General features: G+C 40.1%; 1 protein-coding gene across 3 annotated transcripts in view; it reads right to left on the minus strand.

The window, feature by feature from the left end:
* The window catches only part of Lrrk2 (leucine rich repeat kinase 2), a 138483-nt gene that overhangs the window by 71343 nt on the left and 43632 nt on the right, over positions 1–23508 (minus strand). For all 3 annotated transcript variants that reach the window (XM_028752156.1, XM_028752155.1, XM_028752157.1), the window contains exons 15-25: positions 18771–18915; positions 18112–18251; positions 15377–15505; positions 15133–15303; positions 10036–10294; positions 7527–7715; positions 5284–5402; positions 2842–2911; positions 2183–2403; positions 463–713; positions 13–161 (exon numbers count right to left, since the gene is read on the minus strand). In XM_028752156.1, coding sequence (XP_028607989.1) covers positions 13–161; positions 463–713; positions 2183–2403; positions 2842–2911; positions 5284–5402; positions 7527–7715; positions 10036–10294; positions 15133–15303; positions 15377–15505; positions 18112–18251; positions 18771–18915 — 1843 coding nt within the window. The remainder of the gene's footprint in view (positions 1–12; positions 162–462; positions 714–2182; positions 2404–2841; positions 2912–5283; positions 5403–7526; positions 7716–10035; positions 10295–15132; positions 15304–15376; positions 15506–18111; positions 18252–18770; positions 18916–23508) is intronic.

Consider the following 23508-nt stretch of genomic DNA (forward strand, 5'->3'; position numbering starts at 1 on the left):
CATGACACTTACCAAGAAAATTCATGCGGGCATTGAAGCTCTCTACTTTTGGACAAGCCTCAAGAAAGTCTTCAGGTAGAGAGGGAATGTGGTTTTTACTAAGATTTAAAATCTTCAGTTCCTTCAGGCTCAAGGGAGAGCAAATCCCAGATATTTTATTTCTAGTTGGAAAACACAAAAACCAAGGATTAAAAACCGTGAGTGCTAGTAGAATTTAAAGGCGTGAAATCAATTTACGTTCCAAGTATGGCTCAGAGCACATTTAAGCTTCTTAAAATTAATTGTGAGGATTCCAAGTGACAATATTATCAACCTAATTATCAGCCTTAATTATCAACCGAATTCACCTTTTGCCATACTTACTTAGAATCCAGTGCTATAGAAATAGCACCATCTCTTCCCATCCCTGTTAAGTTCAGTGCAATGTGATTTTCCTTGCTGCCTTAATGAGTCAGTTCTTACCCTTCCAGTAGGAGCTGCTCAAGTTTCTCCACCACTTGGGTGAGGTTCTCTGGGATGGAAGAGAGCTGGTTGTAGGACAGGTTAAACTGTTTGAGGCTTGGACACTTCACCGCAGGATCTAAAACTATTGTTGGTCCAATGTCATTCCGAGAGGCATCTAGGTTGGTGATACTTGGCATTTTCAACATGAAGGAGGGAAACGAGGTGAATTTGTTACTGTGCAAATCCAAATGTGTCAAGCATTTCAGAGTCTGGGAAGAAAAGAAATTAAATATTCCATGCTGAGTATTTGAGAGAAACCTCCAGAAAACCAGTTCTGGTTTTCCTAACATTGGTTAACTGGAACCATCTGGAGTATTTTTTAATTGAAAATACAATGCTCACCAGAACTTCAGTATACTTACTAGGCCAACAATTCCTGCGATGGTGTTAAATTAAAACAAGAAAAATTCCATAAGCAACTGTCAAAAGCAGGCTCATAAATATAAATTTGAGACCTCAATTCAGCTTATTTGTAGACATTGCTTCTGCAAATTGTAAGACGGAATCGGGGCTACTGCAATGCTATCCAACCTGCATGGTTAAGCCAATCAGAAGCAGGCTTTCCGGTAGGGTGATTCATATTAAAGTGCATAAGAATTTCTGAAAGGCAGTGTCTAGATAGCTGTGTAAAATCCAAAGTAATGGGGAAGTTGTTGCCCCAAATCTAAAAGACAGACTTAACTACAGTGATACACTATTATAAAAATCTCTTACATTCTAAGAATGGAACTTTGCCTGGTGCTCACAGCCAGAGTTAGTAATGTATCTTGAGATCACTTATCACTCAAGACTCTTATCCTATTGTGTTTTCAGCCTGTTTGTAAAAACCTTCCTAATGCTAAGACCCTTTAATACAGTTCATGTTGTAGTGACTCCAATTTCCATTGCTACTCCATAACTGTAATTTTTGCTACTGTTATGAGTTGTAATGGAAATATCTGAGATGCAGGACATCTGATATGCGACCCATGTGAAAGGGTCATTTGACCCCCGAAGGGGTCACCACTCACAGCTTTGAGAACTGTGCTTTTAAGGGAACAGTAGAACAACTTCTTTGCCTTGGATTTCCCATAAAATCAGCTTTTACAGCCAAAGCTAAAGCATAGTTATAATCTTAAATTATGTACTTTTCCATGCCCCTAATCCAAGAGTAATGCCTGTGTATATATGCATATTGTAGTAACAAATGCCAGAAATAGGGCATATGTTAAAATAAACTTTATAAAACAAATATCTACCATAGAAGTTGGAAGCTGTGTGGCTATGGGTTGGTAAGTCTGTTTGCAGTACTACTTGTTATCAGGGTCAGTGGGGTCACTGAGAGTCAGTAATAGTTCATTCCTTGTACAACTCTTAAAGATTTCTCAAAATGAACCCCTATTCCTTCCCCATGGGATGCTTCCTGTACTGTTCAATAAATACAGAGCAAGTGCCCTTTGCAAGGGAGACTACAGAAGTCATGGGGAAAGGAGAAGAGAATTCAAATCTGAGCTTGCTCTCCGAAAACCCACTCCAAGAGGAACTCTCTAATGCCTGCCCTTAGTGTGACACGGACACATTCCAGGTACTCTGGGGTTATTACAAATGTATTTATTAAACAGATGTGCTTACCCAACCAATTGGGAGGGTCATGGGTGCCCCACAGGGTCTTGGAAGTTACAAGGAAAACAGACTTTACCTCACACAGCTGCTGTGGGAAGCTCGAGAGTGAATTCTGGTGAAGTTCCAGCTTGGTGAGATGCTCCAGGTGGCTACTGAGGCAGCAGCACTTCTGGCTCAGAGCATCAATATCTTTCAGTTCATTGGCAGAAAGGTCTAACGACGTGATGTGTTCTCTCTCAGAAGCCAGGGAAGAAGAGCTATCTGATTGCCTCACATGGGACTGCAGCCTTGAGGACCCTTTTCACCCCAAACAACAAAAGACAGAAGTGCACTCTTGAATGAACCTGTGAAAGTGAACTGAGCCCTCTTCACCTCAGGAGGCAGGCTCTGCAAGATCATCAAACTGTGGAGCATGCCCTCTAGTGGTTAGAATGTAGTGCAAATAAAAGTATTTAACAGGTCAGGTGTGAAGACAGAACTACAGATGAAGATGAAGAATAGAGATGTGGGAAACATCATTTGGATTTCAGAAAGCTCATAAAAATGTGAGTCTGATAACAGTCATAAAAAGTAGATCTCAGTAGCCTCTTTGATCATTAGGTGAATGCATATGAAAGCTGTGTAAGTTCAAGTAGGCAGCATAAATTTAAAAAGAAAGTAATCATAGCAAATTAAACAAAACAACAGATTCTGCCCCAAATACCTATGTAACAAAAATTGTTTCCCCGTACTTACTGAGAGACTCGTCTGAAGACAGTATTTTTCTTTTTCGTCTCAATAAATCTTCATGATCCAAAACGGGACCCTATTTAATAAATAATAAATTAAATAAAATTATTATCATTTGTTATATCATTTTTTTTATTTTGAGAAAAGAACATTTCTATATAGAAGCAACTAAGAAATGAAATTACTGCAGAAAGAAATAGGTAAGAACAGAGAGTTCAAAAAGGAAAAAAATTCATATTACTGCTCAAATGTCCTCTGTATCAACCCTTCCCCTTTTGTTTTATGCATTTATAGAAGGGTCAGATTGGCCTAGAACTCAGGACCCTCCAGACCTGGCCTTCTGAGTGCTGTGATTTCAGAAGCATCAGCAGACTATGCCTTAAGTTTTAAGTATAAAGAAACTGAAAGGCAGAAATTGAGGCAGAAAGCTTTACACAGTCAACTCCATCAACCAACTGAAGTAAATGTGTGACTACTTAAGGAAATTATGACCATCTTATACAAGTCCTGGGGCCTAATTTATTCAGTTTGGCTACGATCACTCGCTGTATACATCTTCATGTGAGCTCAAAATAAGGTAAGCAAAAATAACTTGTTTTGTTTGTTTGTTTGTTTGATTCTATTTTCAACCGGCACATTATTTACTAGGCATGATAAGATACATATATATTAGACACTGACCAAATCTTGGCGGGGAGGACCTCAATAGGCTGAGCTTATAGAAGTGAAAAATAGACATGTTTAGAGCCCTACAGTCCAGCTTTCTTCAGACAACCTGTTTATTAATTTTGGGTGATATATGTTGGATGGGGTTCACATGCCCGGGCACGTGTGTCGAGGTCAGAGGACAGCTGTGTGAGAGTGGCTGTCTCCTCCCACCTTGCTGTGACTCGCAGGGATTGCTGTCAGCAGGAGCATCCAATGGGACCCTTTGCCTGCTGAACATCTAGAAGCTTCTTTTTGCAGCAAGTGGTGACTAATCAGAGACTTAACAAAGCACTGGGAATGCAAGATGATAGTACCCTGCCCTAGATGGGGCAACTACATCCACCCTCTCCAAGGCTCAGGGAGCCTTTTGGAAGAGAGGGCAGAAAGAACAAAGGAGCTAGAGGGTGGGGAAGTTTGTTTCATAGGGACTTCTTCTTGGTCGGATGGAGCCATTGCACTTTGAACACTGTGCTGTGGTTGACCGCACAAGGAGTGCACAAAACTGAACCTGCCAACATTGCATCATGGAAGGGCTAGTGAGGCTCCACCCCTCCCTGGGGGACTACTGATTATTAATGGTGACTGGAGGAAGGGGTGTAACCTCCTTCAGTGATGCAACCACTGATAGGTTGACCATAATCCTAGCAGGCTACTGGAAGCAGCCCTAATTAAACTAGCTAACTCCCTGTCTCTCTCTGTCTCTCTCTGTGTGTCTCTCTCTCTGTCTCTCTGTCTCTGTCTCTCTCTCTCTCTTTCTCATGTGTGCACACACACACACACACACATAAACACACAAAAGACATGAACGTAGGAGTGGAGGTCATTAGGAAGAAGAGTTTTAGCAGGAGAGAAAGGGAGTTGAGAGAAGGTAATAGGGGCTGAAAATGACCAATGTTCATTATATGTATATATACAACTGTCAATAAGGAAATTAAATGAAGAGTAAAACAGAGGCTACCAGAATGTGGGGAAAGTAGGGAGGCTGGCAAGGAAAGGCAAGCTGAGCCAATGGTACAAACTGAGAGAAACAGGAGGAAGGCATCTCTGTTGTACAGCAGGGGCGCATGGCTGTGTTCACTAACATCTGGTTGTATGCTCAGGAGGAGGAGTTTTGAAAGTATATAGCATGTAGCGTCATCTTCAAAACCAAAATAAAATCCTCACAAGCACAGATCAGAAAGATTAAATCTGAAGACACCATACATTTGGACATTTAAAAAGTCTTAAGAAGATTACAAACAGAAGGCTTTGTCAAATAAAAGGAATCTACGGTGCTTTTGCCAGTGCCAGCGGGACAGTAAATTATGTGAAGTGGACGTGTCAATTTACTTTACTGTAATAATCATTTCATATTATGGGCCTTCAATGTATACAATAAATATACACAGTAAAGGAAAATTAAGAGCTTCTTCCATAACAAAAAGGACAATTTTAAATGTTTAATTCTGCATTATGATCAAGTTTCAAGCACAACTCATCATTAGTCTTTCAAGGTAGACCTAAAAATAGTGCAACTCTCAGTATCAAGCATCTCATGGAAATGTGTGAGTCTTTTTCCATTTAAAAAATTACTAGTGTGCATGGGTGTTGAATCTAAGATAAGTTATAAATTAATATGTCTTCATGTGTGTTCATTTTTGTAACAGTTAACACCCTGCCAATCGCACCTAGCTTTACAGGAGCTCAGTCATCAAGGGAATGTCGGGACCAAACATTTAAGGTAGGCGCTGTGCAACTTACCAGTGAATTGGAATGCCTCTGAGCATTGGGTGAGCAGCGCTGCAGAGCTAGGTCTCTGTAAACTTCTCCTACACTAATTGAATTGGACTTCTTCTTCACGAGAAATGAGCTCTCGCTGCCTGTTTTGAAATTGAAGAGTAACAGCACCGTGAGGAAGAAGATCTGAGCATCATCAGTCAGTCACAGAAGTCTACATGTTTTCATTAATGGAAATTGCATGGGTTCTGTGGTAAAGAGTGCTTTTCACACACACATGAGGCCCACAGAAGCTGGTAGCCAACCACAAGTCATGTGGTTCTGAACACGTGTATAACTCCAGCACTAAGGGGCAGGGGCAGACACAAGAGAATTTGATGGGACTTATCAGTTTCTAGCCTAGTGGAAAAGCTAAGTTCTAAGCTCAGTGAGATATCCTGCTTCCAAGAAATAAGGCAATGAGCCTTATGTATACGTAATGTATACCTAATACCTCCGTGGAAACACACCGGTGCATACAACATACACACATGCATACATGCAAGAAACTTCATATTTCCCTTTGAACCTGAGAATAAAATGGTAAACGATGTTGGTGTTTCAGTTAAAACTCAATGAGTGTTTGCTTCCTTCAGATTGTTGATTGAATACGTGTGGTAGCGTTGTCAACATTGAGTGCTGACTCAACTGTCTCACAGTTGTTCAGGGTTCAGAAGGAATAAACCAATAAAATCAATAGTCACATATATTATAGTAAACACAGCACAGAGAGCAAAGAAAAAAAGCAGAAAAGTAGGCCCAACAGGTTTTCCATTTCTCTACACCTTCTCATAGATTTTTAAAGTTGGCTTTAAATGTTGAAAATATACCTTAAATTATTAGGCATTCAACAATCTTGAATATAATTCATTTGGATTTCATACTTTGGGGTTAAATGGAATTTGTTTTTAAAATCATTTATTTTTGGTTTTTAGCAGTATTGAGAGCTGATGCCAATACCTTATGATTCATGTATTTTACATAAAGTCATATCATTGACCTAGACCAATGATTAGTATAGGCAGGAGTGTATGCATCATTGAGCTGTACTTACCATTAGTGATAATTCTTTTAAGAGGGAAAGAGATGAGAATGACAGAAATTAAGAGTTTTCAAAAATAAAGTTGAACAAAAGCCATCATTTTCAAAGATGAACATTGAACTATTTGTGAAAGAAATAAGATTTTTCAATTTTACTACTTTTTAGCTTGGAGGAAAGAATTAATTCTATAGGTGCCTGAAGCAAATTATAAATTCAATATAAAAATATCAGTTTCATAATATATAATATAAACATTGATATAAACCCACTGGCTCAGCATTAAGTTTAACTCATCCTATAGTATAAATTGTTTTATTAAATTTTTAAATAAAAGAGTTGAGAAAATGACTGAGTGAAGAATGACTGCCACCAAGCCTGATGACCTGAGTTCAGATCTCAGAAACCACATGGCAAGAGGAAAGAACTGACTCGTGCAGATGCTCCTCTGACCTCCATATGTGCACTGTGCCGTGTACACACTATAATCTAATGGATACATAGCCTAAACAGGAAGGTAGGTATGTATGGATGTAAGTGGACCAGTCAAAGCATGAGCAAAGTACAGAGATACAGATGTATTAAAATGTCATGGTGAAGCCTGTCACTTTGTACACACACACACACACACACACACACACACACTGAACAAAATTTAACAAGTCCCTTAAGCTCAATTTTAAATGAATTGAATTGAATTGAATTGAATGGTAACTTCTACTGTCGTATCTCTTAGTTATCAATTTCAAAAGTTTTATGTCGAGTGAGTTATTAAAATAGTAACATTGCTTAACCCATAATAAAGTTAAGAACTAACTTTCCAAGTATGGTCCAGACCTTTTACTTAGAATTTCTTGATTTTCTACCTGTAACCATGAAAGGCTGGCATCACTAACTTATAAAGGCTAAGAAAAAGAGCTGAAAAAAAGGAAAAATAAATAAAAGAAAAAAACCACCTAGTGGTGTCAAGGCATGGACAGCAACTCTGGGGTGAGTTTTCTCCCCATAAGCCTGTGCATGCCCAGGCCCTCTGGTTCACACTGGGATGCATGGGACAGTTTCTTGAGCTACTGGTTTAAATTTTTACCTATATTCCCAAATGAGTTAAAGCTGAATTTTAGTGTGAGCAATCAGTGTTCAGTGCCGGTGTGTAGACATGAGCCATAGTGGACTTGTTTAAAATAGATACCTTCGCTATCCAGATCATCGCTCTGGCCAAACACACTGTCCATAGAAGAGTCGGGAATGAAGGTCCATTCACCAAATTTTGCCAACGCATCTTCAGAGAAGTTGCCGTCACTGCCTGAGGCCACGCCATCTTGAAGGATATTTCTCATCTGATACCGGAGCACTTTTCTCGCTAGGAGAGATCCTGTGTCTAAAAAATAAATCAACCTGTTTGTTAACTTAGAAATCAGTAAATATAAAGCATAAACATGCCTTTCTCAAGCTCCTTATACATATCTGATGCTTTTCAAATATTTTTTCCTTGCAGAATTACTTTACTGTATCCAATAACAGTGTCTATTTGCCATGGAATCTTCTCTGTTACATTCTAATTTTAGTATTTATGCTGCAGCAATATGAGGCTTGGGAATAATGGCCATTTTCAGTCATGAAACTAACTTAACTCAGGGAAGAGTTGGGATTGTAAAGCCAGACAGACATGTGATGCCACTTAAAAGCTGGTTAAGCTCTCTAAGGACTAATCAGCTCACCTCGAACATGCAGATGCCGTGTTCAGAACAGGATTATAGAAAATTAAATAACACCATGCTTATGAAATCTCCTGACAGTGCTAAAATAGGTAATACATAAAATTTGTTCAATGGCTCTTGTGATAGAATTTTAACACCCGTGCTGGCTAATTTTATGCCAACTTGACACAAGTTAGAGTCATTCTAAAAGGAGAGAATCTCAACTGAAAAGCTGCCTCAATGAGATTGGGCTGTAGAAAAGAAAGCCTGCAGCGCATTTTCTTAAGTAGGGATTGATATAGAAAGGCTCAGCCCACTGCGGGTCATACCATCCCTGGGTTGCTGATTCTAAGTGCTATATAAAAGCAAGCTGAACAAAGCATGGGGAGTAAGACTGTAAAGAACCTCCTCCATGGCCTCTGAATTAGCTCTCACCTCTGACAGGCTTCAATGAAAATAAACCCTCTCCTCCTCAAGTTGCTTATGATGAATCTCAATCCTAAGGCAATGTGCTTCTCAAATTTTTCATTACATATTATATTTATTTTATACCAAGAATAAATGGGCTGGCAGGTGCCATTGATCTACAGAAACCCTAGAAGATTTCATCAAATATTGCTTTCATGGCTCACATAATAAATACAATATGTGAGTCAGCCAAATAAAACCTGAGAAATATTTCAATGTTATATGAATTCAAAATTTTCCTTTAGACAAACAACCAATGGTATCGTGATTTTATCTTCCAGCCAAGTGACATTAACGTTTTAAAAATTACATCAAGACTTGCCACAGAGAGATCGTCACATGAAACTAAAGGAATACTAAATCTCCATCCAGGGTCACAACCCCATTCTGTCAGAAATGAGAGAACAAAGATGAGCAAGGTGGCTCATATCTATAATCCCAGATCTCAGAAGGTAATGGTGGGTTTTCCTTCAAGATCGAAATCAACCTGCTCTACTTAGAGAGTTACTGTCAGCAAGGACTGCATAGACATGCCCTGAAGAGAAGGGGGTATAGAGATGGGGGGAGGAAAAGAGAGGATAGAAGAAGAGGAGGAAAGGGAGGAGGGAGAGGAGGGACGGGAAAGAGAGGGAAGAGGAGAGGCATTATTTGTAGAACTATTTTCCAAGATAGTGTTCTATTTTCACATTAGTGTGATTAACACAACCCAGTGGAATTTTCAGAAATCAAAACACCATTATAATGTGAAATTTGTAATTCATTCTTGACCAGGTTCATACTAACTTCCCAAGTTTGTCTTACTGTCTGAGCCTCTCTGGTACATTTTCATCCAGATTTAAGTTTGCTGCGTGCTTCCCCTATGTGACAGCAAAGGATTCACTGGATGAGTTTCCCATGAGTTTTTTGTTTTGTTTTGTTTTGTTTTGTTTTGTTTTGTTTTTTTAGTATTTCTCTCTTCTCTCTAATCTTTTCAAATTATTTATTAATAGTTTTAATGTATATCCTCATGCATAAAAATCTGTATCCTGGATGTCTAAGAACACATCATAAGTAGAAGAGTATCTTTCCCTATACAAATTAAACATTGTATATATTAGATTTAAAAAATTAAAAAAAGTACATGAATTGAAAACATCAAAAGATAATGCAGAAGGAACATCCACAGGAAGAACAATTTTAATTACTGTTGATATGTGAAGTACTTGCTACATAACACGTGCTTTCTGTATCACTTACTACCAACTCATCCTTGCAAATTTATAAATATCCAGTGGTCATGTATTATGTACAAAGTAGTAGCATAGATATTAAGATTCCAACCGTGGACAAAAGTAACTTTGATTTCACCATGCTTATAATCTACTAAAAAGATTATGAAAAGAACAAATACAATTATCTACCATGATGACTGAGTTCGTGTAGTGGATCAGTGGGCTAGCATCTGTGTACCATGCACTAAGTCCTAAGTTCAAAACAATGCTATTGACTATACTTAAAGTAAGAGTTACACAAAACGTTCTTATTGGTACTTACTTGTTTGCTTTCTTAAATTAGATGACTTATCTGGAAATAAAGGACCAAGCCAAGAAGGATCAATTTTTCCTATGCAAAATCCTCCAAGGCAAATGCTGTTGTTGGCCAGGTCCAGGGCAAGTCTCCTCAGGAGTAAGCTGATAACCTGGCTGTCACCCTTTTGGATGCTTACTGTCAGGGCTTTCCGTACATCTTGTTCACGGCATCCAGCATTAAGCAACAGTTCCACCAATTTAGGACTGCTCTCTTTCTCACATACCTAGTTTTACAAAGAAGAAGAGGAAGTGGACACAAAACTTGAATTTCCTCTCTTTAGCTAGACAGAAAAGTAGAGCTTGTTATGGTCGATCTTCATACCTCAAATTTAGGTTGAAATTAAGTGAAATAAGGCAAAACTAATTCTTACAATAGACATGGGAAATAAAATGAAATTATTGCCACAGATAGAAGCCTAGCATAAATCTAATAATCTTGCAGCTGCCAGTCAATGTCTTGAAGACACCACATCATCCTTTGAAGTGGACATTTCTGGTTTCTTTAACAACTTGTTTGTGTCACATGATGTTTTTCTGGAAGCTGTTTTGTGAGTGGGAATGTGAAGTTTTTCTAAAGATAGACACTTGAGAGTGTGTGTGATGCTTAGAAAGAAAATAAAGGGAATCCCACAGGCAGTGAGAGGATGGTCTTGCATTGCTACTCCATGCAAGGCTTCGCTGATCTTCAGTGGTCTTCACTTCATAGAGAGAATCCTCCAATGAACTCGTGGTGTTCAGGCCATTTCCACTGACTCATAACAATTGTTTCTGCACAGCCTTGTTGTTTCCGCAACATAGTGCCACCGCTACGTACTCATGTTCAGTGTTTGCTACTGAATTGCTGGCATCCTGTCAATGAAGAGTGGAATTGCCCCAAGAAACTACTTCTAAACAGGTCCACAAGACCCTTTTCCTATTAACTGAGTCTAGTACACTTTTGTGAACATGTACTGCACCCATACTTGATGCATCGATATCCCTAACTCATGTTAAAACATACCCTCCTCAAGGAAGAGAGAAAGTTCATGGGACTCAAGAAGCTTGGAAGACCTAGGGATCTCAGAAGCCCAGAAAGTTACACATTGTACAAGGTTCCTCCCCAAGGTTGTCCCCAATAGTGGACAACATCTGGGATCAGAAGACTCTCTGTGGACCTTCCTTTGTGTTGAGCTGGAAGCTCCAGGAATATAGCTTTCATGGGTCATCACCCATGTTGGGGTGGGCTTTACCATAATGCAGCTGTCTTTGAGTTACTCATGTTCCTATAAATAACTCGAGTAAGCTCATTGGTTTGCAGGCTAGACTTAGATGGAGATGTTCCTTGGTCAGCTATTGGTGCCTAATCAACAAACACTTGTTTAAGACTCTGAAGTAAGAGTCACAATACAACTCTATGAATTCAACATTCCGGACAATGTGAAGATGAACACTGTATACTTCTATTATTGTATACAATATAAAATATTTTAGGGTTTAAATTTAAATGCTAAAATATAATGGAAACATACATTAAACTCTCATGGACCTACAGAAGTAAATATCAATCTTTGTCTCAGGTTTGGCTATATAGGGAAGAATTTAAGAAATATTTTTATTGGAGTTTGAAGGAAGAGGATGATCAGATACGTGCTTTCATTGTCCAGGGAGAAAGGTTGAGAAGAAAAGGAAAAGCAATGTGGGGGTGGCCAAGAACAAGCGATGCCTATTTGAACCCAGACCCTTGGATCTACTGTGAAGAGTGACAGGTCATGCCCAGCCCCTGAGCTCTTTTCCTCCACACCTCTCACAATCATGCCTTCCATACCCACACTACCCACAACCAGGCACCAGATCGCAGTCACGTAGCACAGGTCATGTTCAAAGCTGACTCCTCACAATGCAGGACCTCTCTTCCCTCAGACACCTCACTTGGTCTGAAACTACTGAAGCAATATTGTTGTCAAGGCAGTAGAAAATCTCACCAGAAAGACAACTTTCTGCAGTACCTTTTTCTCAAGTCTCATCTTCTACCCTAATTCCCAAAACATACCATTTGGTGGTGTGACTTAGATTAAATGGTGTCATTGAGAGGCATCGCTTTATAAGTTGTTTTCCTGATCCAATCACTGCTTGCTGAACTTTCTTAGAGGATTAACTGACCCTGCAGACTTTCACATGGGGCCACCCACCCCTCCAGGCAAGGATTCTTATATTTTCACCATAAGAGTTCCTTGCCCCTGCAGCCACAGGTTCAGTAAGTCATGATTCATCTGGATGCTGTACAACATCACCTACCCTGGGCTGTAGCTCTTCAAATGTGCCCTGTTCTTACACTGGATCCATGCAGGAGAGCTTGCTTACTGTCTCCAAGGTGAAATCATTTTACCAGATATTGCCATAGATGCGCCTACTTCTGTCTTTTGACATGAACAATGCCCTAGGAAGCATTCCTTTTTGGTTTCTTATCTTGCAGTCTCTTACAAGTTACAAATATTTAAAGAATTTACTTCTTGTGAACTAGCCAATCAAACTGTTTCTCTTTCAGATTCCCTTACTCAGCCTAATTACTTCTTTACACTCAAGGATAGGACATAAAACTAGCACTAACCCATGAATATACTTTGAGAAAGACCTATGTATAGGACAATACACAAAACCCTCTTCTTCTTGGTCTAATCTGTGGCTATTGCCCCAACAAGAGGTGGAGGTGGAAAAAGACCTAGAAGTAACTTAAAGAACGGTCCAGTTTTCAACTGTCTTAGTTAGCCTTTTATTGCTGTGAACAGATACCATGACCAAGGAAACTCTTATAAGGACAACATTTAATTGGGACTGGCTTACAGGATCAAAGGTTCAATCCATTATCATCAAGGTAGGAACATGTATCCAGGCAGGCATGATGCAGGAGGAGCTGAGAGTTCTACATGTTCATATGAAAGCTGCTAACTGAATACTGACTTCTAGGCAGCTAGGATAAGGGTCTGAAAGCCATGCCCACAGTGACACACCTACTCCAACACCTCTACTGACACACCTAATAGCACCACTCCCTGGACCAAGCATATGCAAACCATCGACTGACCATAAACAAAAATGTACTATAAAATCAAATGTGTTTTGACACACATAGAAAACAGGCCCACTAATCTCTACCAAACTGTATTTCTGAGGTCTGCAAAGATACTTAATTATTCATTGTGACTAAACTTAAGGACATTCATGAAAATGCTATTAAAGCTGTCTTTACTCTCTAATGCCTTTCTTCTTACTTAAACAAACCAAGAGAAGACCAATTTTAAAAATATGTCTTTCATAGAGAAGAGACAATAAAAACTTGTGCCATCCAGACACTCCTGTCTCTGATACAATTGCTCTGCCCTTAACTCCTCTGCTACCCTCAGCCCCCCCATACCCCCTAATCATTTCTTCCAGAATTCAACAGTTCCAACTCCAGATGGTTCTACAAGTGGACACCATATATACTAGGCTCATTAGCTTGCCAAGTTAGACTTTGATGGCACTGTACTTTGATCTATCATTAATGACCTGTCTGGGGTGAATAGATATGTGGTGCATCTTCCCAGGAAAAGTTAATACAACAGCAGAGAAAATAAAACCATGGAGAGAGACAGGTTCCAACAATAGACTTGTGTACTGTGTGGAGAACAATTGGAAAGCAAAGTCTGTGAAGATGCAAAGCAAGAGGCATATTTAGAGTTTCTCACACCCCAACAAGAAGATAAGCAAGCAAATGAAGCATTAGATTAGAAACACCCACAGCATCCGGTTAGCTTTGACATTTCCCCAGAGGCCACATTAAGCTGTGTAGGAGAGAGGAGAAAGGGAGGTTACCATGAGTGATCGGTAGACTAGTTCAATCAGAACCATAGTGAGAAGTCACCTTAGCTGGTAAGAATGATTATCAAAAAGGCAAAAGCAAAAATTGCTCTCAAGGGTGTGGAAAAGGGAAATAAAAACTGTGAGAATGTAAGTTAGTTTAGCCCTTGTGGAAACCACACAGAAGTGTCAAAAAATAAAACCTAAAAGTAAGATCCAGGTGTTGTGGTGGCGAGTGCTTTTAAGCCAGCACCAAGAGGTAGAGGCAGGCTGGTCTCTGTGAATTTGAGCCCACCATGGTCTTCATAGTAAGTTCTAGACCCGTCAGCCCTTTATAGTGAGACTCACAAATCAACAAGTAAGGAAACAACCCTAAAACCCAGCAGAACTATCATATGATTAAATAAACTCATTACTGAATATATGTCCAAAAGAAATGAAATGTTGAAAATATTTACACTCCATGTTTAGCAATATTCACTCTAATAAAGATATGTAATCTATCTAGGGGCCCAGTACAACATGAGTGGATGGAGATGACATATTTACAAAATGGAAAGTTTCTTAGTCTCATTTACCATAACCTCATCACTGAATCACAACATGAACGAAACTCTGGACCAACAACTGAGGGGAGTCAGGTGAGCAAAGAGAGAACATAGCACGCCATGTCACATGCCCTGGAATACAAAGTTGATACAGTAAGGCTGAGAATAGAACACTGCTGGCTGGGGGCTTGCATTGCACAGAAAGCGACGGGAAACTGCCAGTCACCGATACATAACCATGAGCTCATGATTCTAAACATTTTGAATAGATGAATACGTAAAGACAAAATAAGCAAGTGATTTCCGGGAGCCAAAGAGAGAAACACACACAAACGTCCAGGGGGGAAAGAAATGGGAACTGGGCTGCTGTGTATGAGATTTAACTGTGCAGTGATGGACATGTTCTAGCATTGACTCCGGCAATACCAGTTCAACTTTACACAAACCCAAGCACAGAGCCTTGTAACTTCCATTCAGAGATGGGCTCTCGCTGTGTCATTGTGTTGCTCTAGCTGGCTTCAAACTCACTGGTGATCCTCCTATCTGAGTCTTTCACGACTGAATTATATACTTTAAACACGCAAATTGTATGATATATTATCTTTCAATAAATCTTTTTATTAATGAGGGAACAATGTCAAAGAGGAGAGAAAAGAGTAACAACAGAGACAGACAAAAGTGAGGACTGGGATATTTACCTGATAGATTAAAGAAGTTGCCCCCTTCACTTGATTGGCGTCAGCTCCCAGGAGGAGCAAACATTCGACCATGATGCTGTTATTCTGATTGCAAGCTCTCTCTAGCATCGTGCTTTTCAGCTCATCATCCACAGCCACTTTGGCAAAACATTTGCAACATAAGTTGAGGAACTAGAAAGAACAGGAATGAGCATGAAAAGCAGCTGGAGGGATCAGGCTTAGCCCATAGGCACCGATGCCGTACCTGCTCATCCTTTTGTTCCACGGCACTGGAAGACATCTGATGAAATATCACCACATCAAATGAATAGTGCACTAGCAGCTTGGAGAAAGATACCGACAGTTCAAGTATTGACAAGATTGTCTGTAATCCCTGAAAGTGCAAGTAAAAATAAGTGACGTAAACAATCATGGGCAAAAATAGCTCAATGTTATACAACAGTTCATATATGATACTCAAGACCTCGCTTGCTCTTTTAACTAAACAGAGAGACTTGGACTTGAACTTGACAGCTGTAAACCTTGAAATAATCATAAATGTCTTCCTCTCTTGGGACTAAGAAATACATTAAGGACAAGAAGAACAAACGCTAGCTGGCAAACCATCCTCAAATACTTAATCCTCTCAAATTTGGCCATTAAAGGTTCCTTTGGGAAACCATACCTGTAGGAGGAAATCTAGATGTTGCTCAGGATTAGAACAGCCCTACCTGGAGATCCATCCTATCTGTAGGCACCAAACCCAACACTGTTGCCATGGTCAAGAGGCACTTGCTGACAGGAACCTAGTGTGGTGGTTCCTTGGGAGGTCCAGCCAGCAACTGACCAATGCAAATGTAGATGCTTGGAGCCAACCATCAGACTAAGCACAGGGGACCTCGTGGGGGATCTGGTGAAAGGCCTGGGGGAACAGATTGCAACCCCATTGGAAGAACAACATAGATTGGCTTGACCATCCAGTCTAGACCACCAACCAAGGAGTGTACCTGGAGGGATCCATGGCTCCAGATACATATGTAGCAGAGGATGGCCTTACCTGACAGCAATGAGAGGGGAGGCCCTTGGTCCCAGGGAGGTTTGATACCCCAGCATAGGTGGATGCTGGATTGGTGGGGTGGGAGAGTGTGGGTAGGTGGGGGAGCACCCTCATACAGGCAAAGAGGAGTGGGGAGGGGAGATGTGGGATGGGGGTGATGAAGGGGTAACTGGGAAGCAGGATACCATGGGATGGGGGCTGGTAAAGGGGTAATCAGGAAATGGGATATCATTTGAGATATAAAGGAATGGAATGATAAGAGGAGGAAGAAGAAGAGGAAGAGGAGGAGAAGGAAGAGGAGGAGGAGGAGGATCTGGATCCAAAGCGACCAATCTTAACTTCAAGAGGGCACAGTAGTCATGGAGTCTAGCACTTCTCCTACCTTTTCATGCTAGCTCCTATATACACTTCTTCTACCTCAGAGGCAAGTAAGTCCTCCTGATCTCACTGTTGTTTAGCAAAATTGTCTGAAGTTCTGAAGACAAAATAAAAGGTGTGCCCTTGTGGCAGGTTTCATACAAACATCAACATCGCTTCTTAGAAGGGTTTCAAGCTTGCCCAGGCTGACCAGAGCTCTCAGCCTATGCATTGCTCAAGGAAGTGTCCTTTTCACAAACAGCTTTAGTGTTGAAGACCATGATTAAACTCACAAAAGATCAGCCTACCCTCTACAGTAATATCAGAACAATCTGTCTATGCATCAAAGATGATTTTGCTCTCTTAAGATGCTGAGTTCTACAAATACAGATACTTTAGAAAAAGTATCTTTAGTTTGTGAGTTTCTGAGAAGAATGTCATCTAAAGCCTCACAAGAAGTTCTAGACCTGCAAGTGGGATAGCAGAGCTGAGACTGGACCTTTGAAGGAACCATTTCCACCTCTGCACTGACCTGATAAAATAGGGCAGGAGGCTGAGTGAGCTTCTCAGTTGGGCTTTTATCGCCTCTGCTATGGAGATTTGAAAATTTGCATGCAATGAATGAATCCATAGTAACTGGAGCCCCAGACCACAGTTATTTCCTTCCCTTAGACGGCTTTTAATCAATTCTGCTATGGCTTTAATCAGTTTAGAGTAAAGCTCTTCCCAAAACACCGATTTTAAAATACACTCCTGCTCTGAGTTAAGAAGGCAGTGTCTTCAGTACTTCATAATAAAGAAAACACTTCACCTGCATATGTGATTTACTGAAAACATTTGTGCAGTGGCTACAGCCTAGATATTTTTATTGGTTAACTTGGCATGGTCAATTTTGACAGTTAAAAAAAAAAACTTAAGATACAAACTTGATTATCAAAAATCCAAAAAGAAGTTTTGAAATATTCATTTGGCTAACATTCACAAAGTGAAGCAGTCTCACAACTTTACAAGCCTCAAACCCCTGGGCTGAAGTTATTTTCCCTCCTCAGCTTCCAAAATAGCTAAAGCTATGTGTGTCTCCACACCAAGTAACCATTTTTCTTATTCCCTGATGAATCAACCTTATATGATCTTGCAGTCCTCAAAAAGACAATTATTATATGGCTGCTTTCAAAAAAGTCTGGTGGAATTTATTTCAAATCTTCATTTTAGGAAGAAGACGTCAAGAAGCCAAATCACTACAGGCAAAAGCAGTTCATGAGAAGCCATGGAGGACAGCCATCTTTAGAATAATAATAACTTGTGTTTGCCCAAAATCTAAGCACAAACCAAAATATCAGCTACCGGAATGTCTTTATCATTCTTATGGGAAGGACAGAAGGCAAGCAAACACACTGATTTTTCAGATCTAATAACAAATGCTGGATCTTTATAGGCAATGCAATTTTCTGCACCTTCTATAATTAAAATACTACAAAATGATAAATGATTTTAATTAGCTAGAATATCTTGCTGATGTACGATGAGAATTTCGAGAGCATGAGAGGGAAACTGCATAAGCTCCCAGTTCTCTTGAGTTTACTCACTGTATTCTGGACTTCAGAAACATCTTTAAATCGCTGTAAAGTGGAAACCAGGATCTTTGCCAGGAGGTGCCCTGTCCCTATGCAGAAATTCTTCTTTGTCATCAAGCACCCCATAAGGTGTAAGCCCAGACACTGAATTTCTAAAACAAAAGAGAAAAGTAGCAGTGGTAATTCTTTTAACCTCAAAACTGATGGAAGAAATAAAAAAAATCCAGTTAATATGTGTACTGGCTGGTTCTGTGTGCCAACTTAGTGGGAGTTATCACAGAGAAAGGAACCTCCCTTGAGGAAATGCCTCCATGAGATCCAGCTGTAAGGCATTTTCTCAATTAGGGATCAAGGGTGGGAGGGCCCATTGTGGGAGGTGCCATCCCTGGGCTGGTAGTCCTGGGTTCTATAAGAAAGCAAGCTGAGCAAGCCAGTGGAAGCAATTCAGTAAGCAGCATCCCTCCATGGCCTCTATATCAGCTCCTGCCTCCAGGTTCCTAACCTATGTGAGTTCCAGTCCTGACTTCCTTTGGTTGATGAACAGCAATGTGGAAGTATAAGCTGAATAAACCCTTTCCCCCCAATTTGCTTCTTGGTAATGATGTTTTGTGCAGGAATAGAAACCCTGACTAAGACAATAAGTTGTGGTCCCAAGCTCCATCTGTACCAACCTTGGTCATCTGGATACATCTGTAAGGTGTGGAGGACTGAGTCAACTGCACCGTGCAGGGATAACATCTCTACAGCATCAGGAAGATGTGTGAAATAAGAGATTACTTTCAATCCACATTTCTGAATCCCAGGATTCCCAATGAACTAAAATCAAAAGAAGTTTAAGAATATTTACTATCATAAGAAAGGTTTGAATACCAGTTACAGAATGGTAAAGCATAATTCAACATCTGGGGATGCAGCTTAGACAGTACAGTGGTTGACTACCATGAAAAGTCTAAGGTTTAATCCCCACTACGGCATCAAAAAACTAGGCATGTGGTACACAACTGTAAACTCAGTACTTGGGAGATGGAGGTAAGACTACCCAAACTTCAAGGTCACCCTCAGTTAAATAGTTTAGAGGTAGTCTGGGATATATGAGACTCAGGCTCAATATCAAAACATAAATGATGTGGTCAAATACAAATTAGTATCTTTTTTTAAAACTTTGTATTGGCTCTTTGTGAATCTCACATCATGTACCCCAATCCCACTCATCTGTCCCCCACCCCGTACCTGCCATCCACCCTTGTAACCTCCCCACCAATGGAGAAAAAAATCTCATTGTGGAAGCTGTAGTATGTCACAGTGTGTCCCACAGTCTACCCTTTGTCCACACTTCTTTGCTTGCAAATGTTCATTGCAATGACTTGTTTGTCTGGTATGAGGACTCTGCCTTCTGCTACTCTATCAATACTGGAACCTCACTGGGACTCCTCTTAGATATATCCTGTTGTTGCCCTATATCATGAAGATCCTGTAGTTTAGGATCTATAGGACTTGTCCCTTCATGTAGTCCGGCAGTTCATCCGTTGGGTAGATATTGGGATTGGCCAATTCAAGGCCCTTGATTGGGCCTCAGAGATGTCTGAGCTGGTCAGACCTCTGGCTCTCATGACCCTGGACCAACTCTTCTGCTTGCCATAGATGGCAAGGGACAAGGAAAGGAAGAACAGTGTCTCTCCTTTGTCTGTGCCACCACCAAGCATACAAGCGGCAGGGCCAGCTCTCCCACACTCTCACCCTCGGGTCTCACCTACACTCCCCAAATCCAGGGCCAGCTCTATTGTGCCGCTTTACTATGCTGCCCAGGTGAGGTGAAGGGCCTGCTCTCCCTAGGGCTTCAGCAGATGAGGGGTAGGGCCAGCTCTCCTGCTTAGATGACCTCAGGCCCAGCTCTACTGCCTGCCATTGGTTGCAAGGGACGAAGGGATGGACAAATTACTATCTTTATTTCTGCCTTCTATATTACTAATTAATTGTATGCATCAAGAGTAAATATTTTAAACTTCAAGTGCTTGTTCTGGGTCAAGTATTGCACTGAATACAAACATTGCACAATAATCTAATTTAGTCCATGTTAGTAGCATTGTCAAAGCTGCACTGGAGAAATGCCAACTTCTTCAGTCCAGGCTGGTATAGAAAACATGCTGTGGATATGCATAAGATAGAAAGTTGGCACTTGTAACTCGTTCTTTGCATGCTGTATCATTTCTAATAGAGACTGAGTTCACTGGGGTTACAAAGATTGAGCCCTACAGATGGCACCTCACAGAACGGAAAAAAAAATATTTGCAAGCAAAGAAGTGTGGACAAAGGGGTATGTACACTGTGGGACACACTGTGACACACTACAGTTTCCACAGTGAGTGTTTTTTCCTCTGTTGTGGGGGAGGCTGCAAGGGTGGAGAGCACACACGTACCAGGAATGGGGAAATCAGTGTGGTTGGGGTGCATGTTGTGAAATTCTCAAAGAACCAATACAAAGTATTTTAAAATGTAGAGGTTTCCCAAAAATGGAAATTCTTTTTTAAAAAGACTAAGAAATGAAACCAAACCAGGGATATTTTGTTGCAAAGCCATCAAGAAATGTAACCAGTGTGCAGTGCGGCCTCTCACCACAGGAATCTCTAAGTGAGCTTGACCCCAAGTGTATGTGGGCTTGATTTCTTATCTTCCCTTAAAGTTTATCAAGTAATAGGTTTGCTGAGCTTCAAAGATGTGCAGATAAGCTTATAACACACAGTTCATGTAGCAGGCCCAGGCCTGGAATGTCTCAGAGACCTAGATTTTAATTACTACATCTTTTCTTTAATAGGGGTTTCCTCTAGTAATTGGAAATATATGGCTATCCTGATGGAATACAGTTCTTTTTCAAGGACAAGCTACTATTTGAGAAGAAATGGGCACCACATACACTGACAACCATATCCTTATACTTCCTCTTTCAAAGGAACTGGTGCATACACACACACACACACACACACACACACACACACACACACACATATATATACATACTTGGGCCATACTCTCCAACCTCTACAACAATGTGACATTCAACTTACAACATTGCTTTTAAAGATTACCACAACATCTTCCTTGGAAATTAATTTCACACAGATACATCATGCAAACATGTATTTCATGGTATCTGCCTCCACAAATCTGATCCCCTGCCCCACCACTGCTGTAGGACAATGCTGAAATAGCTTCAAGCCAGATCGCGAGCTCTGATGAACTAACATGCCCTCAGCCCCCTACCTCTAGCCCTGCTTTGTCTATCATCTGCTCCTCCATGATCTCCATGATTTAGCATTTGGCTCCCCACAGGGTATGGGGATGGAATTAGCTTCTCCTGTGCCTTGTCCTCTGCCTCTAGCTTCTCAGTATGTCATTATGTCCTATATCACTTAATCAAGACACTCTTATCTTCCCCTTCTTGGGAATTCTGTTTGTAAACACTATTAGTGTCTAACTCTCTTTCTCTGAGTAATGATGTCACATTATTTTGCAGTCAAACAGTTATGTGTTATATTCTGTGACCCTGAAGACTGCAAATAAAGAACAGAAGAATATCAACTCAAAAGTGGTAAGGGATTTTTGTAGATATAGAAACATGGTCTCCCCAAGTAAATGAGGAAAGTTTTTCGGTGTCATCTCAGTATCCTGTTCTCTAACACTGCCCTCATGATGCCATGATATTAGGATCTGTCCATGCAATCAACACGGATGGACTGACAGTGAGAACCAGGCTGAAACTCTCACCAGAAAGAAAACATGAGCTGAGGCAAGCCAAGTATCCTCTTTCCTTCCCTTCTGAATTTATTAATAGGAACGTCTACACCTACTACCTCCATATTCTTGCTACCCTTTAATTTTATATAATCAGACTTCTCTCTTAATGACTCTGAATTTAAAGCATTCAAAGACAAAAAGTTCCCTAACGACTTCATTGCTGTCCTCCCACTCCTTGATTTCTATACCATGCTCAAAACTTTAAAGCCATTCATTTGCCCATCTTCTTTATCTCTTCCTGCAACTCTAAAAGCTATCTTCACAGGTAAGATCAGTGCCTGAGCACAGCTGCATCACACAACAGCAGCCACCACATGGAAGGACCAAAGCTGCAGGCACTTGCTTCTAAGAATTTTTCAAATAACTGAGAAATGCTAAGAGCTGGAGGAGTGGTCTTTCACAGGGAAGAGCCTATCAAATGGTCATGTACTACCACAGGGTCAACCCTGAAAACATGCAAGTAACATCATATAGTCTGAGCAGGCTCTGTTTACAAATACATATGTATATATACATATGCATTTAATAACAACTAATTTTAAAAGGGGCCATGAGTTTGGAATAGAACAAAGAGGGGTATTGGAAAGATCTGGAAGGAGGATAGAAGGGGAAATGATATAATTACAATCTCAAGAAATAATTTTAAATTATATATTATATTAAAATTTTAAATAAGATGTAATTAAGTTAAAAAGTGAAAAAGAATAAATTTAAGCATACTAGCATTTAATTATCACAAATCTTGTGGCATAGACACACTATATACATCTCTATGCATCAGTGGAAAAAGTGAGGTATACACTTTTGAGTAGATAATGTAAAATCTTGTTTAAAGTACGTCAAGGAAGGAGAAATGTGGACTTGCAGTGGTTTTCCATTCTGCTATCTTTGTGTTAAAATACTTCAGGAGTGTGGTTCCACATTCTGCTGACATTGTCTTAAAATACTTGATATTTTCAAGCCAGGGAAAATGTAATTTCTTTTGATACCGAACTTCACGAACCATGTATTTAGTTCAGCCTCTAAACTAAAGAATGCATCATAAGCCAGGTGTAATGTGACTCTCCTTATGTTCAGTATCTTCTTAAAATTATTGCATTGTTTGTTTGTGTGCATGTGCACGCGTGAGTGCATTTGTGTGAATGTATGGGTACACACCTCCTACAGAGAGACCAGGGCACCACTTGTGTGAGTGAGTACTCTCCTCAAACTAGCTGTGTCCCAGAGATTGCACCAAGATCATCATGGACTTGGTGACAGGTATCTTGACTGTCTTAGACATCTCCTCAGCCCTCATGTTTAGTATCTCCACCTCTACGGAATTTTTACTTATGTATTGGTCCTTGAAGTATTGAGGCCCTTCCCTTAACCTCTAACCTTTACAGGTCTAGCTTAGCAACTGAGTAATAAGTTGTAACAGGAAGTCTGTGACTGTCTACATAACAACAGAATTGCTTTTGTGTGATCGCAAGTGACAAGACCTAACATATCTAAAAAACTAAAAAGAAGAGTCTGCTGTTTTGAACACTCAAGTAAATTTGCCAAGAGGTAATCACACATAATATGATTATGATAATATATATATATATATATATATATATATATATATATATATAT

Source organism: Grammomys surdaster, unplaced genomic scaffold (assembly GCF_004785775.1).
Source record: "Grammomys surdaster isolate TR1022 unplaced genomic scaffold, NIH_TR_1.0 125878, whole genome shotgun sequence".
NCBI classification, from domain to species: Eukaryota; Metazoa; Chordata; class Mammalia; order Rodentia; family Muridae; genus Grammomys; species Grammomys surdaster.